Source organism: Meriones unguiculatus, chromosome 3 (genome assembly GCF_030254825.1).
Source record: "Meriones unguiculatus strain TT.TT164.6M chromosome 3, Bangor_MerUng_6.1, whole genome shotgun sequence".
Taxonomy (NCBI): domain Eukaryota; kingdom Metazoa; phylum Chordata; class Mammalia; order Rodentia; family Muridae; genus Meriones; species Meriones unguiculatus.
The window spans coordinates 129181819-129202773 of record NC_083351.1 but is presented as its reverse complement, the minus strand read 5'-3'; the positions used below and the strand labels follow the sequence as shown (position 1 = coordinate 129202773).

At 38.7% G+C, this 20955-nt stretch overlaps 1 protein-coding gene across 1 annotated transcript; it reads right to left on the bottom strand.

Moving 5' to 3' along the window:
* Positions 1–7298: 7298 nt before the first annotated feature.
* Fbxo4 (F-box protein 4) lies at positions 7299–20614 on the bottom strand. The gene is made up of 7 exons (XM_021660131.2): positions 20048–20614; positions 18572–18807; positions 16967–17187; positions 13682–13757; positions 13392–13567; positions 9694–9869; positions 7299–7628 (listed from the first exon to the last, which is right to left on the bottom strand). Exons 1-7 carry the CDS (start codon positions 20228–20230, stop codon positions 7539–7541), a joined length of 1158 nt encoding a protein of 385 aa, XP_021515806.1. The 5' UTR covers positions 20231–20614; the 3' UTR covers positions 7299–7538.
* Positions 20615–20955: the final 341 nt, after the last annotated feature.

Sequence of the window (20955 nt, the reverse complement as noted above, 5' to 3'; positions counted from 1 at the left end):
TCCCCTGTAAACCTGCAACATTCTGAGAATCTCACAAATAAGGTTATGAACTTCATTTACCATCCAAAGACATGTCTTAACTCCTTTGTAAATTATCATAGTAAAGATTCCTTCAGACTTTGTGACTATGGAATCACCCTATGATCTCATTTACCCAAACATAGAAAGGGATATGGCGGGGGGTAGTAATCCTTTAAGCAATGTTACTTTGGAAGCCACCCAAATTCTGCATATGACTATGGTTAAAGACACTCATGCCTGAATCTCTCTCTCTCTAGAAGTCTATACTTCTGTTTCTGTGGGTTGTGTACTGTTCCCCAAACTCCCCAGCCTGATTCCTGTGCTTCGTTCTGGGTTAAACATTTTTTCTGAACAGATTCTAACTTTGCTTCATACTAACCCACTCTGAAATTCTTTCCTACATTGAAGTCAAGAATTCTCACTCAACTTGGGCTGAGGTCCCTGAACCCTTCAGGCTGCACTGTGTGAGCAGTACTGAGCTGAATCTCCTACCCATACTGCCCCTGGCAATCTGAAGTTCTATCTTATCAGTCATTGTGAACAAAGGATCTGTATGAATGGTCATGCCAGAGAAATAAATAGTATCTTTTTATGACTGGAAAACTATGAAAACTATGTTTTCAAAGAAAATTTTGGCCAGGTATGGTGGTGCACACCTTTAATCCTAGCATTTGGAAGGCAAATGCAAGCAGATCTCTTAAGTTCAAGGCCAATCCAGTCTACAAAGTGAGTTCTAGGACAGTTGGAGCTACACAGGAGACCCTGTCTCAAAAACAAAACAAAGCAAAATAAAAAAAAACTTCAATTTTTATTGTCTCAAGAGACACATCTCTGACTAATATACAGAAATTAAAAGACAAAAGCTTGCAACTCAAAAGAGGAGGCCTTGTATAACAAAAAGTTCTCAGAAAGTAAAACTGAAATTCTAGAGGGTGGTGTAATCATCTCCATGGCCTCCACATATCCGAATAAACCATACAAAGAGATAAAGATGGACAGAGCTGACAGCAGCTTGTGCCTATAGTTCGACTATGAAACAGTCCACATGAAATGAGGAAAGCAAACATACAGACTATCTGCTTGCAAAAATGACAACAGGGAGACAGGGGGGAACAAAGACTTAATCATCTTCCTGCAGAAGAGGCTCACCCTGTGGGCAGAGATGCTGAGAATAAGTCGGCCCCTGTGAGGATGAGTTCTGGCTATGGTGAACTAAAGGATGTGCCTTCAAGGAAATGCAGCCAGAGATGAGAGCTTTAACTATTCTGCAGAAAGTGGAAAGGACTTGAATGGTGGTTGTTTAGGGGAAGTAAAAGGGAAGGAAAATAGAAGCGGTAGAAAGCAAATTTTTACAAACATGAAGCAAAACTGGAAGATATGCCAATCACCATCCTATGAGTTTTCCTTAACTCTACGTGCTAAAATCCTAGCACTGCAGAAGCTGAGGCAGAAGTATTGCCACAAGTCAATCCAGCCTCAGCAACACTTGAGTTCCAGGCCAGCCAGAAGGTTATACAATGAGATCCTAATTTACATAAATAAATACATAAATAAACAAGCAAATAAAATAACAAAAGACACAAACATATCCAAAGTCTGTGCATTCACATAGAAACAGAAGAGGGCACCAGAGAGCTAAGAAAGCTGGTTTGCCAGCAATCCTCCATTTCTGCTAGTTACTGCTGACCTGGGAAAGCAAGACCTACTCAAATTTAAGGAAAGTAAAAACCTACATCCACACAAGTTACTATAATCAAAAATACGAAATGAGAAGAAAAGCATTTCAGATGAAAAGAATTATTGAAAAACAATCCACAAAGGAGAGAAAAATGAAACAAAATAAGCAATCTAAATTAAATATCTTTAAACAAGAATTTGCTAGGATTTAAAGAGTTGTAAATATGTTTCACATTTCATATTTTTTAATTTTATTTAAAAAAAATTTTTTTATTAATTACACTTTAGTCACTTTGTATCCTCCCTGTAGTTCCCTCCTTCCTCCCCTCCCAGTCCCTTCCTTCCTCCCCCTTCTCCATGCATGCCTCTCCCCAAGTCAACTGGTAGGGGAGGGTTTCTTTTCCTTCTGATCCTAGTCTGTTAGCTCTTATTCAGGAGTGGCTGCACGTCTTCCTCTGTGGCCTGGTAAGGCTGCTCCCACCTCAGGGGGAGGTGATCAAAGAACAGGCCAATCAGTTCATGTCAGAGACAGTATCTGTTCCCATTACTATGGAGCCCACTTGGACACTGAACTGCCATGGGCTACATCTGTGCAGGGGTTCTAGGTTATCTCCATGAATATTCCTTGGTTGGAGTATCAGTCTCAGGGAAGACCCCTGTGCTCAGATTTTTCGGTTTTGTTGCTCACAAAACGGTGAAGTGCCTAAGGTATTGAAGAGGGGGAAGATATCAGGGAAATCAATGGGAGCAACAGAGTTTAGGAATTAATCAAAGTTATGATGAAGTATAGCAATGTCGGGAGCCTTTGGTCAAAACTTTTTTTAATTTATTTTTCTTTTTATTTATTACAGTTTATTCACTTTGTATCCCAGCTGTAGCTCCCTTCCTCGTCTCCTCCCAATCCTTCCCTCTTTCTCTCTTCTCCTCCTATCCCCTTTCCCCAGTCCACTGAAAGGGCCATCTGAACCTAGCCTATCAGGTCTCATCAGGACTGGCTGTATTGTCCTCCGTGGTCTGGTAAGGCTGCTCCCTGCTCTGGGGGAGGTGATCAAAGAGCCAGCCACTGAGTTCATGTCAGAGACAGCTTCTGCTCCTCTAATTAGGGCACCCACTTGGAGACTGAGCTGCCATGGGCTGTGTGCAGGGAATCTTGTGAAAGAAGGGGGAGAAAGAAAAACCTGGAGGGGACAGGAGCTCCACTAAGGAAAAAAATCTGGGCTCAGGGGTCTTTTCTGAGACTGACACTCCAACCAAGGACCGTGTATGGAGATAACCTAGAACCCCTGCACAGATGTAGCCCATTTTACATTCTTACTGATAAATAGGTGGATTTCTAATTACGCACCTCCACAGTAATGTCACTATCATTGGCAAATATGTGGCTTTGATTTTATTTCTTTAATGGCAAATGGTGTTGAGGATTTTTTTTATTTGCTTTTTTGGTCATTGTGTATCATTTTGGGAGAAATTTATCTCTTCAGATCCTTTACATATTTTAATTTGTTTTTTTTATTTTTAGTGTTAATTTTTAATAGTTCTATATGTGTTCTAAACAAAATTTTCTGATCTTAAATATCATTTGAAAAAATGTTCCTGTGGATTGTCATGATAGGATGTTTGAGTCATTTATATCATGTTTCAAGTACTTGAAACCTGTTTCTTGTAAATTTGTTCATATTTTTCCCTGAAAAGGTGAGTTCATGGGGAAATAGGCATGAGAAATGCCCCAGGCTAAAACAACTAACTTGATTCACATTGTAGTTTAGCACATTACAGGTTCAGGGAACAATGTAACAATGTGCTTAACCCATTTATAAATGATGTTATGTTGGTTCCCTAATGAAGGAAATAGACTTCAAAGCATACTTTAGAAAATACTGCAAACCCAATCTGATCAAAATTGTAACAGTTGCATTGAAAGGGCTATTTTTCCTGTCATCAGTTCCATCTTCTGTACCTAGAAGCAGTACCACCTTCTAGAAGAGAGGTAACTGAGAGTTCTACGTTTCAGCAGAAGGCAGTAGGAAGAGAGAATTACACTGGGCCTGGCTTGAGCATCTGAAACCTCAAAGCCCACCTCCATGACATACTTCCTCCAACAAGATCACACCTACTCCAACAAGACCACACCCACTAGTAGTGTCACACTCTATGGGTCTATGGGGGGCTGTTTTCATTCAAACCAACACAATATGCTTTAAAAATAAATTACTAAGTTAAATCATTTAATGGTTTTTAGGCACTCGACATAAATTGTCAAAGCCTTCCTCAAAAGCATGGGTCTTCTTCTATCAATTACTTCTACTATCAATTTAAATATTTTTGGAAAAAAGCCCCAATACTCTCAAGTTAAAATTTTGACTTTCTAGTCAGATGAGGAGTTTTTCTTTTGTTTTGTTTTTGTTTTTGTGTACTAGAAGTGTCAATGTATAATTATCATCAATTTGTATATCATTGGAAACTAGTACAACTTTAGCTGATACCAAACTGCTGAAAAGGCCATTGTGCTGAGGGCTTTAAAGCACTGTTTTTTATTTATTTCTGTATTCCCTGAAACTGCACAAAGCCTGGCACACAGTAGGCCTGAACTAAATAGTAAACTTCATTATTTGTATATTTTCTATTACTACAAATATGAAATATTTTATAAAGGAAGAAGTCTAATGTTTATGTGGTTTGATTCTTTTGTTGAATGTATTTCAGAATGACAATTTGACAATTTGATAGCCTATCACTATGGTAACAGTCATAATTTCACAAATCATTAGTCCTGTAAAGTAATGGAACACTGAGAAAACTGTTCTTTTTCTACCATGATATCAAGGTATAATTTTAGGCCTTATCTAGAAGGAATGGTGAGCCACTGAGTTCTGAAGAGTAATGAAACAGAACCAAAATTTTAGAAAAATAATTTTGAAAATAATATGGAGAATTATACTTTTCTTGGGTAGAGATAAATCCAGTATTCCTTTAGAATATGCTTATTTTAATCATAGTCATAGTTATAGAATTTAATATCATTATATATTGAGTAAGACCTTCTGTATGATTTCTGCAAAATAACAGTGTAAGATAGATACAAAACTGTGTTCGATCGTGAAGTTAATTTTCTTTCTACGGCTGGTGTATCAAAATAGCACAAATCAATGAGAAAGATAGAAGTTGATTGTTACAACCCTGATGGATATATGAAGGTATCAATAGGTTTGTCTCTTCCTGAGGTCTCTTTGCTGTGAATACCAGTCCTCTGTGTCTTCGTGGAGTGTTTTCTCCAGGCACTCAAAGGCCTGTTGTGCCCCTTTGTTTATGAGAACAGCAGTCATATTAGATTGGGTCTGACCATAAAGAGCGTACTTGATCATTATTTCCTCCTTAATTAAAAGCCCTCAGTTTGGATAATCACATTCTGGAGTATACTGGTGGCAAGGATTTCAATATATAAATTTGAAGGAATACAATTTGGTTCACAACATTTATACAAATTAGTTTATGTGGATCCCATATCATCTCTAAGGCACATTAAAGTTATTTTTCGGTACTTTGGATGACTAAACATTGGCCCTTACTTTTTGTCATACTATCAATAGCTGTTAAGTAGCTGTCACAGCAGGATAATCATTTCAGGGTGATACTGAAAAAAACTTAAAAACTTAGGTTAGCACCAAACTGAAGACTTTTTTTCCCACAGAGAGTTCAAATCCCAGATACTTATATCTATTATATCTAGTTTTTGGTGAGGCCAAAATATGATTCCAAGGTAAAAAAAAAAAAAAAGTGATACCCATTCTGTACATGAGAAACTAAAATTCAGAATTTAAAGAACTTACATGGTCACATAAACAAGAACTGAAATCACTGAAATTTGCATGAAGCCATTGTCAACACCAGAGGTTCTGAGCCTATCTGTTTTTTTATTTACTTCATCTCCTACTGAGCACTGATGAGAGTTCAGTGAACCATAACAGGGTCTAGGAAATGGACTTTTAAAGTTAATCCTGTGTGTGTATTTTTGCACATGTATATACATGTGTTCATGCATGCATACATGCCACTGCATATATATAGAGGTCAGAGGACAACTTTCGGGAGTTGATTTTCTCCATCTAATGTAGGTTCAGAAGATCTGTGGTAATTTGAATGAGAATAGTACTAATAGTCCATATATTTGAATGCTTGATTCCCAGTTTAAGGAACCATGTGGGAAAGGTTAGGAGTTGTGGCTCTGTTGGAGATAGTCACTGGAGGTAAATTTTGAGGTTTCAAAGGCCAATTCCATTTCCCAGTTACCTCTCTCTCTGCCTCATGCTTATGGAACAAGATGTGAAGTTTCAGCTGCTGCTCCAGCACTGTGCCCCCGCCCTGTCTGCTGCCATGTTCCTTGTCACGATAGTCATGGGCTCTCTCTGGAATCATGAGCCTCCAAGTTAAATGCTTTCCTTTATAAGTTGCCTTGATCAGGGTGTCTTATCAGAGGGACAGGAAACTAACATGGGATCTAACTCAGTTGTCAGACGTTTACCTGCTGAATCATAGCAACAGCCCCAGAGGAACGGATTTCTCAACATCCTAATAACTTGTAACTCTTTAACTTAGGTGAAGGGACCTGCAGTTTCCATGTCTCATGTCCTCTCTAGTTAGACATGCCATGGTATGGGAGTTGGATTATGAACAGAATTCCTTCCTTCTCTGTTTCTTCAACTGAAAACAAGAACAATACCCTGTGATTTTAATACAATTTGTTCTTTTTGAGGTACCTGTTGAATTTAATCCCTTGTATATAATATTAAGAGGTAGGAACAAATGAGATCAGTAAAAGCCAGTTTGGGAGCTGCTTTCGTGAGGTGGTTTAACCTATTTATGAGGTCAACGGATTCATGGGTAAATGTGTTATCTCAAGAAAAATCCTGTTATACAAGTAAGTCCAACTCTCTTGACATGTGAGGCCGCAGCACAGCTGTAAACTCTTTGAGCAAGACCTTCACCAGAAACAGTCCACAGACCCAGTCAAAATGGAAGAGACAGTCATCTGAGTAATTTAGAAGGGATATGATCATATGTTACAACTTTCTCTGCAAACAAAAATACATTTAAATATAGAACTTATAAAATGTAGAACAACATTTATATTCATTTTACTATTTTTTTTTAAATTCTCCAGTTCCAATGAGGTGCTAGGCCATTTCCTCTGCAAAGTTCAAGCAATAAGGTAGCTTTAACGTGTAAATCTCTGGAATGTTTTCCCCTGAGTATGAAACAAAATTTAGCACTTCCATGTTCAAAATCATGTTCAAATAGTTTTGAACATGACAACTTCCAGGAAAAACTAATTTTCACTAAAGGAATATAACAGATGGTACAAATATAATATTTTTTCTATTCTGTAAAAAAAGAACAGAAGTTGTAGCCATACTATTAATGCAGGTGGAGTGAAATTTTCATAACTAGTGTCTCTATTGAGAACAGATTAGAAACATTTTCTGATGACCAGTTAGTGAGTCTCCTGAAAAGATCCTATGGAATGCTAAGCAGGCTTACTACTTCCTATTATGGCAAGCTAGATAGCAAAATGAGAAATTTCGGGAAAAGAGAGAATCACAAACTTTTGTTTTGCAGAATTTAATATTTTCAAAAAAACAGAAAATATAAAAGTTATCAAAAATGTGAGAGTTCATTTTGGGGAAAAGTGGTAGGACTGAAACTTGCAGCTCATTCATGGTAAAGTGTCAGAAGCACAGCCATAGTAGCTGTCCAGCATAAAGCCCTCCTAGAGAGAGGCAGGAGCAGGGTGACGGGAAACACATATGTCATGAACTGCAGCTTCCCAATGTCCAAAAGGAGTATCATCTTGCACGCTTAGATTCTACTTCTTCAAGAATCCACTCAATGCCATTCAAAAAACCAGTCAGAGTTTCAGCTTCCATATCCTGGACCTGTGAGCAAGTAAAGAGAATGCTGTCAGTTCAAACCAGAATCTTATGACAAGTAGCATTTTTATAGACAATATTAAAAAAAAAGAGCTAAGATAGAATGCTCTGAATAAAGCTTGAGTAAGTTTTTCAAGTACTACCACATGGCGCAATCATGTAAACTAAGCAATCTTCTTCTCTTATACCTTCTAACTACCTCAGTGTTGGTCTTAATTCTTAAAACTCAGTTCTGGAAATGGACGGGACAGGTTTCTTGTACATCCCAGAAAACAATTCCTTCAAAGGATCTACTTTAAAATCTAAAACACTTTTTAATCAGTCTAACCAGACAACTAATAAATGTGACATATTACAAAACTAGCTGGAGCTGAATGGGCCTGACATACATTTAGAAAACATTTTAGCCAGAAGCTGCAGAAGACATACTTTTTTTTTCTTTTCATCATAGATTGGAACATTCTCTAGAATAGACCCTATGTTAGACTACAAAATCTTCAACAATAAAAACAATGAAGTTTAAAAAATGAACTTTTATTGCTACAGAAGAATAAAACTAGAAATAATAACAATAACAAAAAGTTAGAAATGGACAAATATATAGACTTAACATGCTACTAAATAAACAACGGGCCATTGGAGAAATTAGGATAAAGTTGGGGGATGGAATGTACCAAACATATGGGATATGGCAAACAGTGCAAAAGGGCAAGCTAGAGAAAAAAATACCTTCATTAACACACACACACAAGGTTTCAAGGGTAGGAGCATATTTTGGGCCCAAGCTTCAGTAAATAAATAAGCTTTCAAATAAGCATGCTAATGATGTATCTCAGGTGTTTTGGGAAGTCAGAGCTGAAAACACCACCAAATTATGAAATGGAAAGAAATACCCAAGATAGCAGTAGAAATAAACAAAACAGTGATGTGAAAATTGAAGAAGATAAACAGTTGACTTTCTGAACTTTAAACAAAATTAGCACACCTTTAGCTGGGTTTGGGGGGAAAAAAGAGAAAGATCTTTAATCCCAGCACTTGGGAGGCAGACACAGGGAGATCTCTGTGAGTTTGAGGCCACCTTGGCGTACACAGCAAACACCAGAATAGCCAGAGCCAAACCATGAGACCCTGTCTCAAAAAACAAAACAAAACAAAATGACAAACAAATAATAATAACAATGAAAGAAGATGGAAATAAAAAGATAATAGACCATTAAAGTCTAAAAATAGTTTATCTATAAAGTTTCATGTCAGCTTTTGTTTGAAAATAATCCATTATTCATATAAAATTTAAAGCACTACTCTGAGACATACATTGGCTGTGGTGTTGGGGGCCAAACCCTTGGGGCTCCTGCATATTTGGTAGGTACTTTACCACTGAGCTACATCCTCAGCCCCAAACAGCAGTATTTTATGATTCTTAAACATAATACATTGATGCTGAGTAAACCTCAAGAGTGGCATCCTTCAAACCTCCCTAGCTACTGTTTTACTGTTCCTGCAACAGAAAAGGAGAGTAGGGAACAGGCAATGAATCCAGATTTATTAGCACTGTCCATCAATCCCTTAAAATTTGCTTTAGAATAGTAGTTCACTTTAAAGACAGATGATATCATTCCAATCAGTGGTCCGCAGAGTCCTTTGTGTTGAGGCTTGGTCTCCAGCTGAGGAGAAACTAGAAGTGGTAAAACATTCAAGAGGAGATGACTGGTGGGAGGTCATTTGGGATGTTCCCTGGAATCCATACTGGGCTCTCAGCCCCTCTCTCTTTCTCTTCCTTTTCTGTTCCAAGATAGAGGGTTTCCTCTGCCATGTGTTTATACTATGATGACCTGCCTTGGCTCAGGCTCAAAATCATGAAGGTTAACTGATCATGAACTAAAACAATAAAAACAAAAACAAAATACACTTTTTTTTTCTTTTTAAGTTATTGTCTTAGGTATTTATTACTGTAAAAGAAAGCTCACAAACACACATACATGCAAACATATATGTACATATATAAATAAATACACACAACAGAAAGTACACTAAAAATATTTTTTTGTCACTAGAGCAGTTAGAACCTTACCATCCATGGGTGGTTTAGAAGATTGAGACGTAGCTCATGAGCTAAATAAAAACAGGGCATTCTTTTTACATCTGCTTGAGAAATACAAGATAAAACCAGCATTGGTCTTCCTGAAGATCCAAAAGCTGGATCTGTCATGGCCATGATACGAGAAAATTCATCTTGCCATTCATGTCCTAAGGAATTTAAGTTAAAATATGTGATTTTCATTGCTTACAATTGGTCTAAAAATAATTATATTTAGAAAATAGCACACAAAGAAATTAAAAAATTTTAGCAGGATTTAACACAACAAACTGTCTTTATTGTTTTGCCACAAAATTCTATTAAATATCAAAATTCTATTAAATAGTCTTTCAAGGATAGAAATTTAGATGATGTAATAAAGAAATACAGTCACAATAACATTCAGTTGTACCGACCATTTAAAGTAATGTCTGTGACACGATACTTAACTCTTACACATTCTGCTACTGTCTAATGACCCTTTCTTCCAGGGGTCTTACTTCCAAAGTCTGAGCGTAAAATTCGGTCTAATTTTCATCCAAATTTTTTATTCTGCCTTTTATTATAGGGTCCAGATCACTGACATTCTGTGGGAAACACAAATCTCAAGCCAATTCCATACAGCAACCTCCTGAGAAGCTTGGCCTACAGGTACAAGCCATTGCTTCTTTCTCTATCTCTGAACTTTTAGATTTAATGCTAGGTGTTATATATAGAAAAGCAGTTAGAGGCCTGGTAAAGAGAACCAACTCTTAGTAGCTGGCATGTTCCTGTGACTGCTATGCCACCAACACACTGATTCCAGTCAAACTAGTCTATTGCTGGTGGACTTGGCCTCTACTGTGATTTAATGTCAACAGAGACATTAAATCTGACTAAATCTTCAGTCAGGAGTGGTGGATCACACTTGTAACACCATCAATCAGGAGGCTGAGGCACAGAATAAGTGCCATAAGTTCAAAGCCAGCCCAGGCTACATAGTGAGAACCAGGCTTAGCTTTACATGCCAGCTTCAGTCTTAGCATGGTAAACATCTAAGCATAAATAGTGGAAGTGTTCTTGGCGTCCCAGTGTGACTACTGGATTCTGCCCTGTACTACCAGAAAGGTCTTCTGTGAAAACTTCCTTCCCCTCCACAGAGTCAGAAGCAAATATTTATTTCAGTACAGCACGCTTGCTACAAACTGGATCCCCACCTCTGAGTTCAGGCAAAGAGCACTGACTTCTACCTTTCTCTCAGGTAGCAGTCAGTCTCTGCCTGGTAAGAGGCAGGGGGATTTCCACAGTTGACAAGAAGCTGTGGCAAGATGAGCGTGGTGGTGTGTGCCTTTAATCCCAACACTCAGGAAGGCAGGTGAATCTCTGTGAGTTTAAGGCCAGCCTGGTCTACAAAGTGAGTCCAGGATAGCCAAGCCTACACCAAAAAACCCCGTCTCTAAAAGCCACAAAAAGAAAAGAAGCTATGGCTTCATTTGAGAAATTGGTATAGAAGAGAGGGGCCCTGTGGCCCTGCATAGCAGCTCATCAACACTGCCTCATTCACAAAGGGACTCACAGGTTTCCTGTCCTGCCACTATGCCTTTAATAGAAAATCTAGCAGAGCTTCATGGACAAGATTCAGTTAGTAGGTACAGACTATTTTTGTATCTTACATATTTCCCCATCATGCTTGGAATTTGCCACGGACCGGCCCAGTCGGGCTCCCGGTGTCCACAGGAGAACAAGGCTTTGGACAGAAAGACACGGATTCGGCGATGAATTGACAGACAGAGACACCTTGATGGTTTTGGCTCTGCTGCACTTTACTGAAATCAAGCTAGTATTTTTATAATGATTTCACAAAAGGCACCTTAAAATTGGCATACTTCCCAGAACATTTAGACTTTTACCAAGAATACAAAGTTTGCATTTTAACTCAAAATGTAGTCAAACATAAAGCACTACCCACAAGAAATCTTGGCCTAAAAACTTTTTGATCAAAGCAAACAAAGAAAAAGAAATCTCAAATGTAATTTCATTATTGCTAACCAGTGAAGAGGAAAGTTAGGAGCTAAGTCAGATGCCTGCCAAAATCTTTCTCTGTATCAAAATCTAATTACACCTTTGTTAACCATCCTCCCATATGTCCTGCTTAAGATTTACGATCTCCCCTAGGAACAAGGCGCTGAAGGGAGGGGAAACTCCCGCCAGCTGTACTTCTCATGCTACTTTTTCTTAAGAAGGAACCATTATTTTTTCACTATTCTTATTGCCTATTAATACTAAATCTAATTCATTACTTTTCTTAAACTTATTCCTTTTACATTTTATTTTTATTAAAGCCTTTAATAATCTACTAATAATAAATTTCTTTATAAAATTAGTTGTGCTGTTTCAGAAGTCACAGAGAAAGATCAAAGAATTCAAAATTCCATTCCCAAGACTGCGCCCGAAAAGCACAGAAATCTCAGAATACGTCTCTTTTCCAAGTGGGATGAATCTGCCAGGGACCTTCCAGGGAGCGAATTTCCGAAGAAAGCGAGTCTCCCACCCTGTAGCACATGCTACTATGTCGACACTGGCGTGGGTGTGGCAGAATTGAATCTGAGGCCTGTTATGAACTAGACTAATAACCCTGCTTTTTCTACCTGTTTCACGGGGGGCTACTGGGAGCAAAGTGGAAGACTGGATAAAAGTGAGTTCTTTGTCAGTTTTAGTTTTCAGTCATATCTCCACCAGCAAATACAGTGTCTGACCTCTACAACTACTGGTCAGTCAGCAATGTCTTGCTGATCAGGTAAATCTTTATTTTGCTTCTAATGTTTCCTCTTATAGATAGTCCTATAATAACAGAAAATAACTTATTATTTTCTTTTGAATAATTTATCCAGACTTTCTAAGTATAATTGCCACCAGAACTTAACAGATTGGTAAAGAAATAAATTCATTGTCGATTAAATTCAACATATTAAAAACTATATTACTATGTGTGTTATATATAAGCAATATGTATACAAATAATTTATTGTATGCTTATATTATAACTTGTACACAAAGGATTGGGAGGAAATTATAATACTGGCAGTGTCATATCAAGACAATATTGTCAATGACAATTATTCATTGTATATGGAGAATATCATCAACCTATGATTTAATTGACTTTAATCTACTCAAATAACTTTTCCATATATCTCTACAATATGAGTAAGAATGAACCAACAAATTTTCAGTTATCTACATAAATTATTTGACTATATTAGAGGCAAAGAAAGTATCAGTAATTTAAAAATATAAAACTAAACAAAAAATACAGCTAGTAAAATTTTAGTATATATCAGGACTCTGTGGTGCTTATAAAATCCAGATGTCCAGGGTACAGGCCAAATCTATCACAATGTGGCATTCTAGGAATCTTTCATGTGATCCTAATACAAAGTAAGGTTAGAGAACAATAGTGGCCAGAATGGCCAGAAAAGGCACAATGGTTTTTATGTGTGTGTGTGTATTAATAGGCAGGGTTTCTCTGTGTAGCCTTCGCTGTCCTGAACTCATTGTGTAGTCCTGGCTGGCTTCAAATTCACAACAAGCAGCCTGCCTCTGCCTCCCCCAAGTGCTGAGATTTAATGCTGTAACAACTGATTTTTATTTTTTTATTTTTTTGCAAAGAATGATGTAGTAGCACCTTGAAGAAGAAATACAAGCATGCTTACGTTTCTGAGCTTCAGCATTGGCCACGTAGATGAACCCATCTACCACTTCACACACCTTCTGGATTTGCGGAATGACACTGTAGCGGCTCCCTTGTTGCTCATCTCCTTCACTCTGTAGGCTGAACATCTTGTTCACTGTACTTGTATGCGCTTCCCTTGCTCTGTCCCTTTCCTTCCTTCAAGAAAAAAAAATGTAAGCTTATATAATAAAAACATTAAATAGGTTCCATCCCACTAAAATATTTCATTGCTGAATTGTTTCAGGCAGCCCACCAAGCAGGTAGCCTTACCTGGTAGTTGAATATAATATCAGGATATTAAATTTATGCTGATTGCTCAACTGGAAATTGACTCCAGATCCAATACCTACATGAGAAAGTCAGTTATATAAAAAAGCCAATAATAAAAAATTCCAATGAAAAAAAAATATCCAGTATAATCAAAAAGGGTAAAGGGGAAAAAACAGCAAGTTATATGCAACTTTGGAATAAAATGCAATGCTTGTGATGAAGAAAAAAAGTTGTATGTCACTCTGACTCACAAGGCAGCAGAACAAGGATAGAAAACTATGAACAGCTTGGCTCTACCCCATCTTCAGTCACCGTCACAAACAGCAGCAGCCCCTGGGGCATGGCCTCAACACTGACTCACTGCTATATTCTATGCTTCCATTGCTCTTATAATCCATGTAGACATTCAGTGAGGGCCCCTTCTTCCCTTAGGAAAAACTGTTTATAAACACGTGGTGTGTCATTAGACATGCCTGAGAAATTGAGCCCAAACTGCAGATGTTCCACAAGAGCCAAAATACCTGGGCCCAGGGGGCCCTGCAGAGACCAATACTCCAACTAAGGACCATGCATGGAGAATTCCTAGATACTCTGTTCAAAGGAAGTCCATTGGCTGCTCAGTTTCCAAGTGGGTTTCGTAGTAAGGGGTTACAGGGGCTGCATCTCACATAAAATCAGTGGCTGACTCTTTGATCACATCTCCCTGGCCTGCAGACATATAAACAAAACCCAAAATAGTCTGCCCCTACTTACCTCATTAGAGACAAGTCCAGCCTTTCATCCAATTAATTATTGAACTCTATTTAAATAAGCTATGTCATGTCATCTTATGCCACCATTCTAAGGAAACACGTGTAGATTCAAACTTGTGGGTACTAATGCTGTTACTATAGCAAACCACACGATCCTCTATTCCTCCATCATAATATTCTACAAGCAGCACATGGAAACAGAATCAAATTTTCTGCTTTTTTAAAAATCAGTCTAACTCCCAGAAATTATCATTTCAACACATCTAACCTCAGCCCAACTTATTGTGTAACCCATATTCTTCTGTGAACTTGCAGACTGGTATTTTCAAGCAATCACTTACATCTCTGTAAGGGAAATGTAATTGCCATTTCATAATTATCAAATCTCCTCATGTCTCCTGGCTTTTCCTTAAGTATTGCCTTACTATGAGTCCTTGCCTGAAACTGGCCCACCTTAAGTAATACTTCTCTTGCTGTGGATTCTCAGTTATCAGAACAGCTAATTTACTACTACCCTATGAAGAAGCGGGCTGATGTTCACTACTCCCCATGACTTGTCTAAACCATTACTCAAAACCCTCTGGAAGAGTTCCATCTGAAAACACACCGTTCAGTTGGAGAGCAGTCTCTCCTTCTCCAACTCTGTCATCTATAATCATCTGTCTCCCTACTGTAGACTTCAGAATGCAGCTCACTATCTTTCCAGCCTCCTAAACTTCCAAGTCCATGTAAACTGCTTATGACTTTCAAGTTAATTTCTATAGATCTTGCTCTTCTGATCTAAGCACATACTCTGTAAGTCATGCATTTGCCAATTGGGTCTGTACGTGTGCACATATGTGCATATGTGTGTGTGTTTGTGTGCATGGGTGCATGTCACAGTTACTTTTCTATTGCTGTGACAAAACACCATAACCAAGGCAACTTGTAAAAGAAAGAATCTGATTTGGCCGCTCACGATTCCAGAGGTTTAGAGTCCGTGACCATCATGGCAATGAGGATAGATAGCAACAGACAGGCAAGCTATAGCAGTTGGTGAGAGCTTTTATCTGAGCTACAAGTACAAGGCAGAGAGAGAGCTAACTGGGAATGGTTTTTGAGTTTTTGAAACCTCAAAGCCCTCCCTCAGTAGCGCACATCCTCTAACAAGGACACACATCTTAATACTTACCAAACAGTTCCCCCAACTGGGGGCCAACTATTTGAATATATGACCTTCTGGAGGCCATTCTCATACAAACCACCATAGAGTAGAACCTATGGAATGTCTGGTATTACAGATATAAGCAAAAATAAAACTAACAAGATCCCTGCCCTTGTGGAACCTAATGGAATTGGATTACTTATAATACTCATCTTTGTTTATAAATCCCAGCAGTTATCAGAGTCAACAACTTCTATCCCTATTTCCTGCCACGACAAACAACAAACACAAAAAGCCATTCTCCCCTAGTGACTCCTTACCCTGGTGAATGACTTTCTACCCAAAATAAACCCCAAGGCAGAAACTGCAGCTATCCTTATTACATAATTTACTGATTGTATCAATTTTCATCCTCAAGATTCATTCTCTTTCATCCAATGACCCCTTTCATGTTTTTTTTTTTTTTAAATCATATATTACAACACCTTCTTTAGCCCCTTCTAATCAGTTTTTCACTTAGGAGCCAGAATAAACTTTCTAAAATGAAATCTTGATTATCTCAACTCTGGAAATTTCTTGGAAAGCTCCCAAATACTTAGGCACTCCACATATTGTTTCCCCTTACCCAGCTCCTCCCTTTCTACATTTAGAGATAATCAACTGAGTCATAAACATTCAGAACTTTTTGCTTTTTTCTTCTTGTCTTAAGGCTACACATCTACTAATCCTGAAGAGCCTTCGGAGGTATCATCTTTCATGTGCAGCCTTCTTGGATTCTTATCTTTCTATTTCGAAACTAAATGATCATATTCTAATTATCTAAATACTTGTCTGTGTCCTCATTTAGATCCACTGGCTTTTGTGGAAGACCAAGGTTTGTTCCAAATCTCTGTATCTTGACCATACAATGAGTAAAACATATCTTACATTGTATCACTATTATGTTCATGATATTTTCCCACCTTACCAAAAGGTCACATGCTGTTTTGTGGATTATTTTTCTATAGGGGAGAGGTGGTAATAAAGATCTTTTTTAAAAAATCCATATATATGTATATGGATTATATATTATATATATATATATAATTTGCAAATCAATGCTCAATGGTTTTCTTGGTAAATTTCTCTTATGGAAAACATGCTACAGACTACTGAAATTTAATAATTTATTTTAACATACTATTAAACTCTAAATTATAAAAATTTGAGAAAGTAAGAAAAAAAACATACTTCTTATACCAAATTTTTCCATTTAGTGGGAACCAAGGGCCCATTCACCAATTTCTATATTTTATTACAAGATTTAATTTTAAAATCTGTCTCTTTAATACTAATGTCAAGCTCCATGTGTTGAAATTACTTTGTATTGTATATTAATGTGAAAATTACCATCAATCTGTCTATGAGGCAAACCAGCAGTTGGACAAAGGTTCTCTGAAGACATCAAACTCAACACCAAAGACGTGTTCAGTTCTTCCAAACCTGGTCCAAACATAGCAAATCGGGGTTCATTCTGAATGATCAATGAGTGTAAAAAAGAGGTAACAGCTCCATACATAGGACGGCTGGCTTTCAAGGCTCTTCTCGTATATGGACAGCACATTTTATAACTGCATAAAATTGTCACAATTAGAAGATAAAATAGAAAATGTTTAATTTGTTGTTCATTTGAGAATATATCATTTATTGAGTCCTTGCAAGACACAGCAATATAAAAATTATCATCTCAACCCTCCCAGACAGTACAGGATAGCCTGGCAGAAAGCCATGGCAAGGAAAAACAGTAAGTGCTAGAGAGTAGAAGTGATCATAAAGCTGCAGAAGCCTCCCCCCCAAAAAACAGTATTTGCTTTATCTTTTATTTAGTTTCTTTCATGAAACACTTGTTCTAATGCTTGTTTGAATAGCTGAAACTAATTACATAGAATAGTAACTGTTCTCTTCCTAAGAAAGATTTTATCCCTTATCCTAGAGTACAGGCAACAGCTGAACAATTTAATTTTTACATCTGGGGAAGATGTGTTACTAACATCGACTTAGTAGATCCAGAGATATCACCATACACCTTACAATTTCTAGGACAGTCCCCCAAAACTGTCAATAATGTTAAGATTGAGACTCCCATAAAAAAGAGAGACTATAGACAGCATTAAATGCCAGAAATTAAAAATATATATATATTACTAAAGCCACTACTATCAAAGTTTGTAAACACTCCTTTAATCATCTCCAATGCAACAGCTCATTGAAAATATTAAAACAGAGGGAGGCCCAAATAGACCTCACTGAAAATCAGAACAATAAAAATCATGTAAAAGAACCTATGGTGACTGAGCAGGTAAAGGTGCTTATTGACAAGCCTGATAGCTGATTTTTATCCCAGGGACCCATATCATGGAAGGAGAGAATGGACTCCAAAAAGTTGTCCTCTGACCTCCATATGTACCATGGCGTATTTGTGCCTGCCCACACATACACACAATAAATATACATAAGAGTAGTTGAGAAAGAAAGAAGTGTCAGTAGAATTTGAGATTATCTAAAAAGATCATGAACTTTTTGATCCAATCATCTCAAATTACCTGGCATGACACCACCTACATTAGAAAGGCTGAGTAAGAAAGTATAGGTGAAAAATCCTGTCTAGCCGAGTAAAACAACTCTTACCCAAAGGACAAAGATTCTTTTACGGAAATGCATTTACCATTTAACAAAATGGAAAATATTATAAAGATTAGGAGAATTTTTAAGAAATGCTTTCTTTCTTGCCAACTGTATCGCATATATAATTAATCAATCAGATACTGGTTAGTCACCACAGGGAAATTACATGAGATTAGAGCTGTCAGGGTCCTCTAAAAAAAAAATAAGTCAGTTAGCTCAACCCCTAATTTTAAGAAGCTGACATTTAGATAAATTAGTATTGGGATCAGAACTAATGTGGACTATTTAAAATTTAGTATCTTGTGTTAATTTACAGAAATAGATACTTACACCTCCATGTAATCAAAACATGTGCGGTCGGTGACCTCAGATATGGGCTTTTTTAAGATCTCGAGATCTGGAAGTGATTTCCAATCAACAGAAGACCAAGAAGGGAGATCCCGCAACAGAAAATACCTCCAGAGAATCGGGTCTCTTACAGTTTCATTCCAATAACGATCTGTACTTCCCAACTGGCACAGGTCATGGGGCGAAAGAAAGGACAAAATATACAGCTGTATATCAACCTGAAACAGAGGCACATAAGAAAAAGGAAAAGGAATCATTTACCTTGGGAAACGGTTTGGTGGTAACTTAATCAACAAAGAATTGTTATACCAAAGGTCACCTGAATGAGTCGTTCTTTAAAACACTTAAGTGTATCTTATCCAGAGAAAAATCAAAGAGATTATCTAAACACAGATTCCTGACACACCTGAAATGTTGAAAATTCAAGCTCCGCCGTTCTTTTTTATTTTATCATTATTATTTATTATTAGACTTAATTTTATGTGTATGAATGTTTTGCCTAAATGTACATATGTACATCATATGTCTGCATGGTGCCCCCCGAGGTCCAAAGAGGGTGTCAGATAAATGCTGTGGAACTAGCACTACCATATGGGCACTGGGAACTGAACCCAGGTCCTCTGAAACAACAAATGCTTTTAACTGCTGACTCATATCTTTATCCCACCACCTTTATTTTTTTTTCAAGCAAAATAACCAATTCCTTTCATTTATCCCATGTGTATTTTGATATAGCAGTTAATAAGTAATTTATTCTTCAAAATAAACATGTGTGGAGTGGAGGTTTTTCTGCTGTCATCACTAGATCGAATGAAAGTATGTGCATCTATTATCTAACAGTCTCTCTATATAGTGTAGTAATCAGCTTCAAAGGCTACAGGAGAGAAGCTTGGAGAGCACCTAAGGCTGTGATTTCCATTTAGAACGAATGTCAGTGGGGTGCACCAACAATCCAACTGGGATAAAGGAACTGTAATAATCTCCTTATTTTCTTATCTTTCTCTGAAACTTTAAACAAGGTGCACTCTCTTTGCGGCCTGTTCTAACTTGAGGTCCTTCTAACTGCATTTCTTTTCAACTATGTTGCTTAGGATATATTGGATATATTGCTTGCTTTGGGTGACCCCCTAACTGGATTCTATTAAACCTGGGACTAAAGATTAAGATGTGCAGAACAAAGACACATGAATGCTTTCCAAGCTAACCCATTTCCTTAGCCAGATTTCCAGATAACCTATATGGACCACTGACAATCTGTGTGTATCTCGCCGGTCACTAGTGTGGGCTGTGGGGCAGCCCTGGCCCGCTGCGGGTGGGTAGGACAGCAGGAGTCAGCGTCAAGGCGACTCCGGCCGCTCGACTTCCAGGCGAGCCCACACCCGGAAGTGGCTGCTCTGCCGGCCCAGGCCCCGGGGGCTGCCGGGCGGCCCCTCTGTACGGCCTGCGGTGTCGGCTCACCGGCAGCCGCGTCAGCGCGCAGGTCTCGTCCTCCGCCTTTTCCCGGGAGGCCGTCCGCGCCGCCCGCTCCTTGCCCACCGAATTCCAGAAGGTCCTCCAGCCGCTCAGGATGGCGGCCTCCAGGCGGCTCCAGTCGCTGGCGGGCGGCGGGGAGCCGGCTCCGCGGGGCTCGCTTCCCGCCATGGCCGCCGGCGCTGCGCGGGCTTCCGGGCCACTCGGCCTCCGTCTCCGCCCGCCGCTGAGCCGACCGCGGCTGGCCTACTGGGCGCGCCTCCCGGCCGAGGTCAGCTGGCCAGCCCCGCCACTCACTGTGCCGCCTGCCGCAGCCGGCTCGCTCAGCGCGGCCGGGAACCCTCCGGCCCGGACTGTGCCCCTCACCGCGGCACGGACTAGACGTCCTCTCGGTTCCTGGCTCCAAGCACCAGGGCATGCACCTGCGAACGCTTCGTTGAATAGCCGACGGTTTTCCGTGATCTTGGTCCTGATAAACACTTGCTTTCCAGTAAACATTAGGTGTTAAGTGGGCTGTGTGTGTGTGCTTCAGTATTTCAGAATCAGCAGTTTACCGCTTTCAGGGAGCGTAGCAAAAATTGAGCCCAAGGAGAGTATCAAGAGCTAAAGGCTGCCTAGACTAGACCATCATGCTGCCGGGGAGAGGAGGTTAGGACAGACAGGGAGAGGGCAGGAACTGTAGATGGAAAGCCAAAACTGCCTCAGGCATGATCCTTTTAATAATTCAGTCTCTGTGTCAGGAATATTAGGTGAAACTTGTAGTTAGTAAGCTTTGCAAACATCTAGCTTTTACTGTTTAAGATTTTATTGTATTACATGTATGTGGGTATGTGCATGACTGCTCAGGTTGCTGTAGAGGCATCACACCTGAAAGCTGGAATCACTGGCAATTGTAA

What these genes read in the sequence shown, in the direction of transcription:
- Fbxo4 (XM_021660131.2), bottom strand. Translation starts at nt 20,230, where the DNA reads ATGGCGGGAAGCGAGCCCCGCGGAGCCGGCTCCCCGCCGCCCGCCAGC. An exon ending in GCGCGCTGACGCGGCTGCCG is followed by an intron (nt 18,808 to 20,047) that starts GTGAGCCGACAC and finishes CCTCTGTTTCAG; the next exon opens with GTTGATATACAGCTGTATAT. An exon ending in GCCTCATAGACAGATTGATG is followed by an intron (nt 13,758 to 16,966) that starts GTAATTTTCACA and finishes TTTCTCATGTAG; the next exon opens with GTATTGGATCTGGAGTCAAT.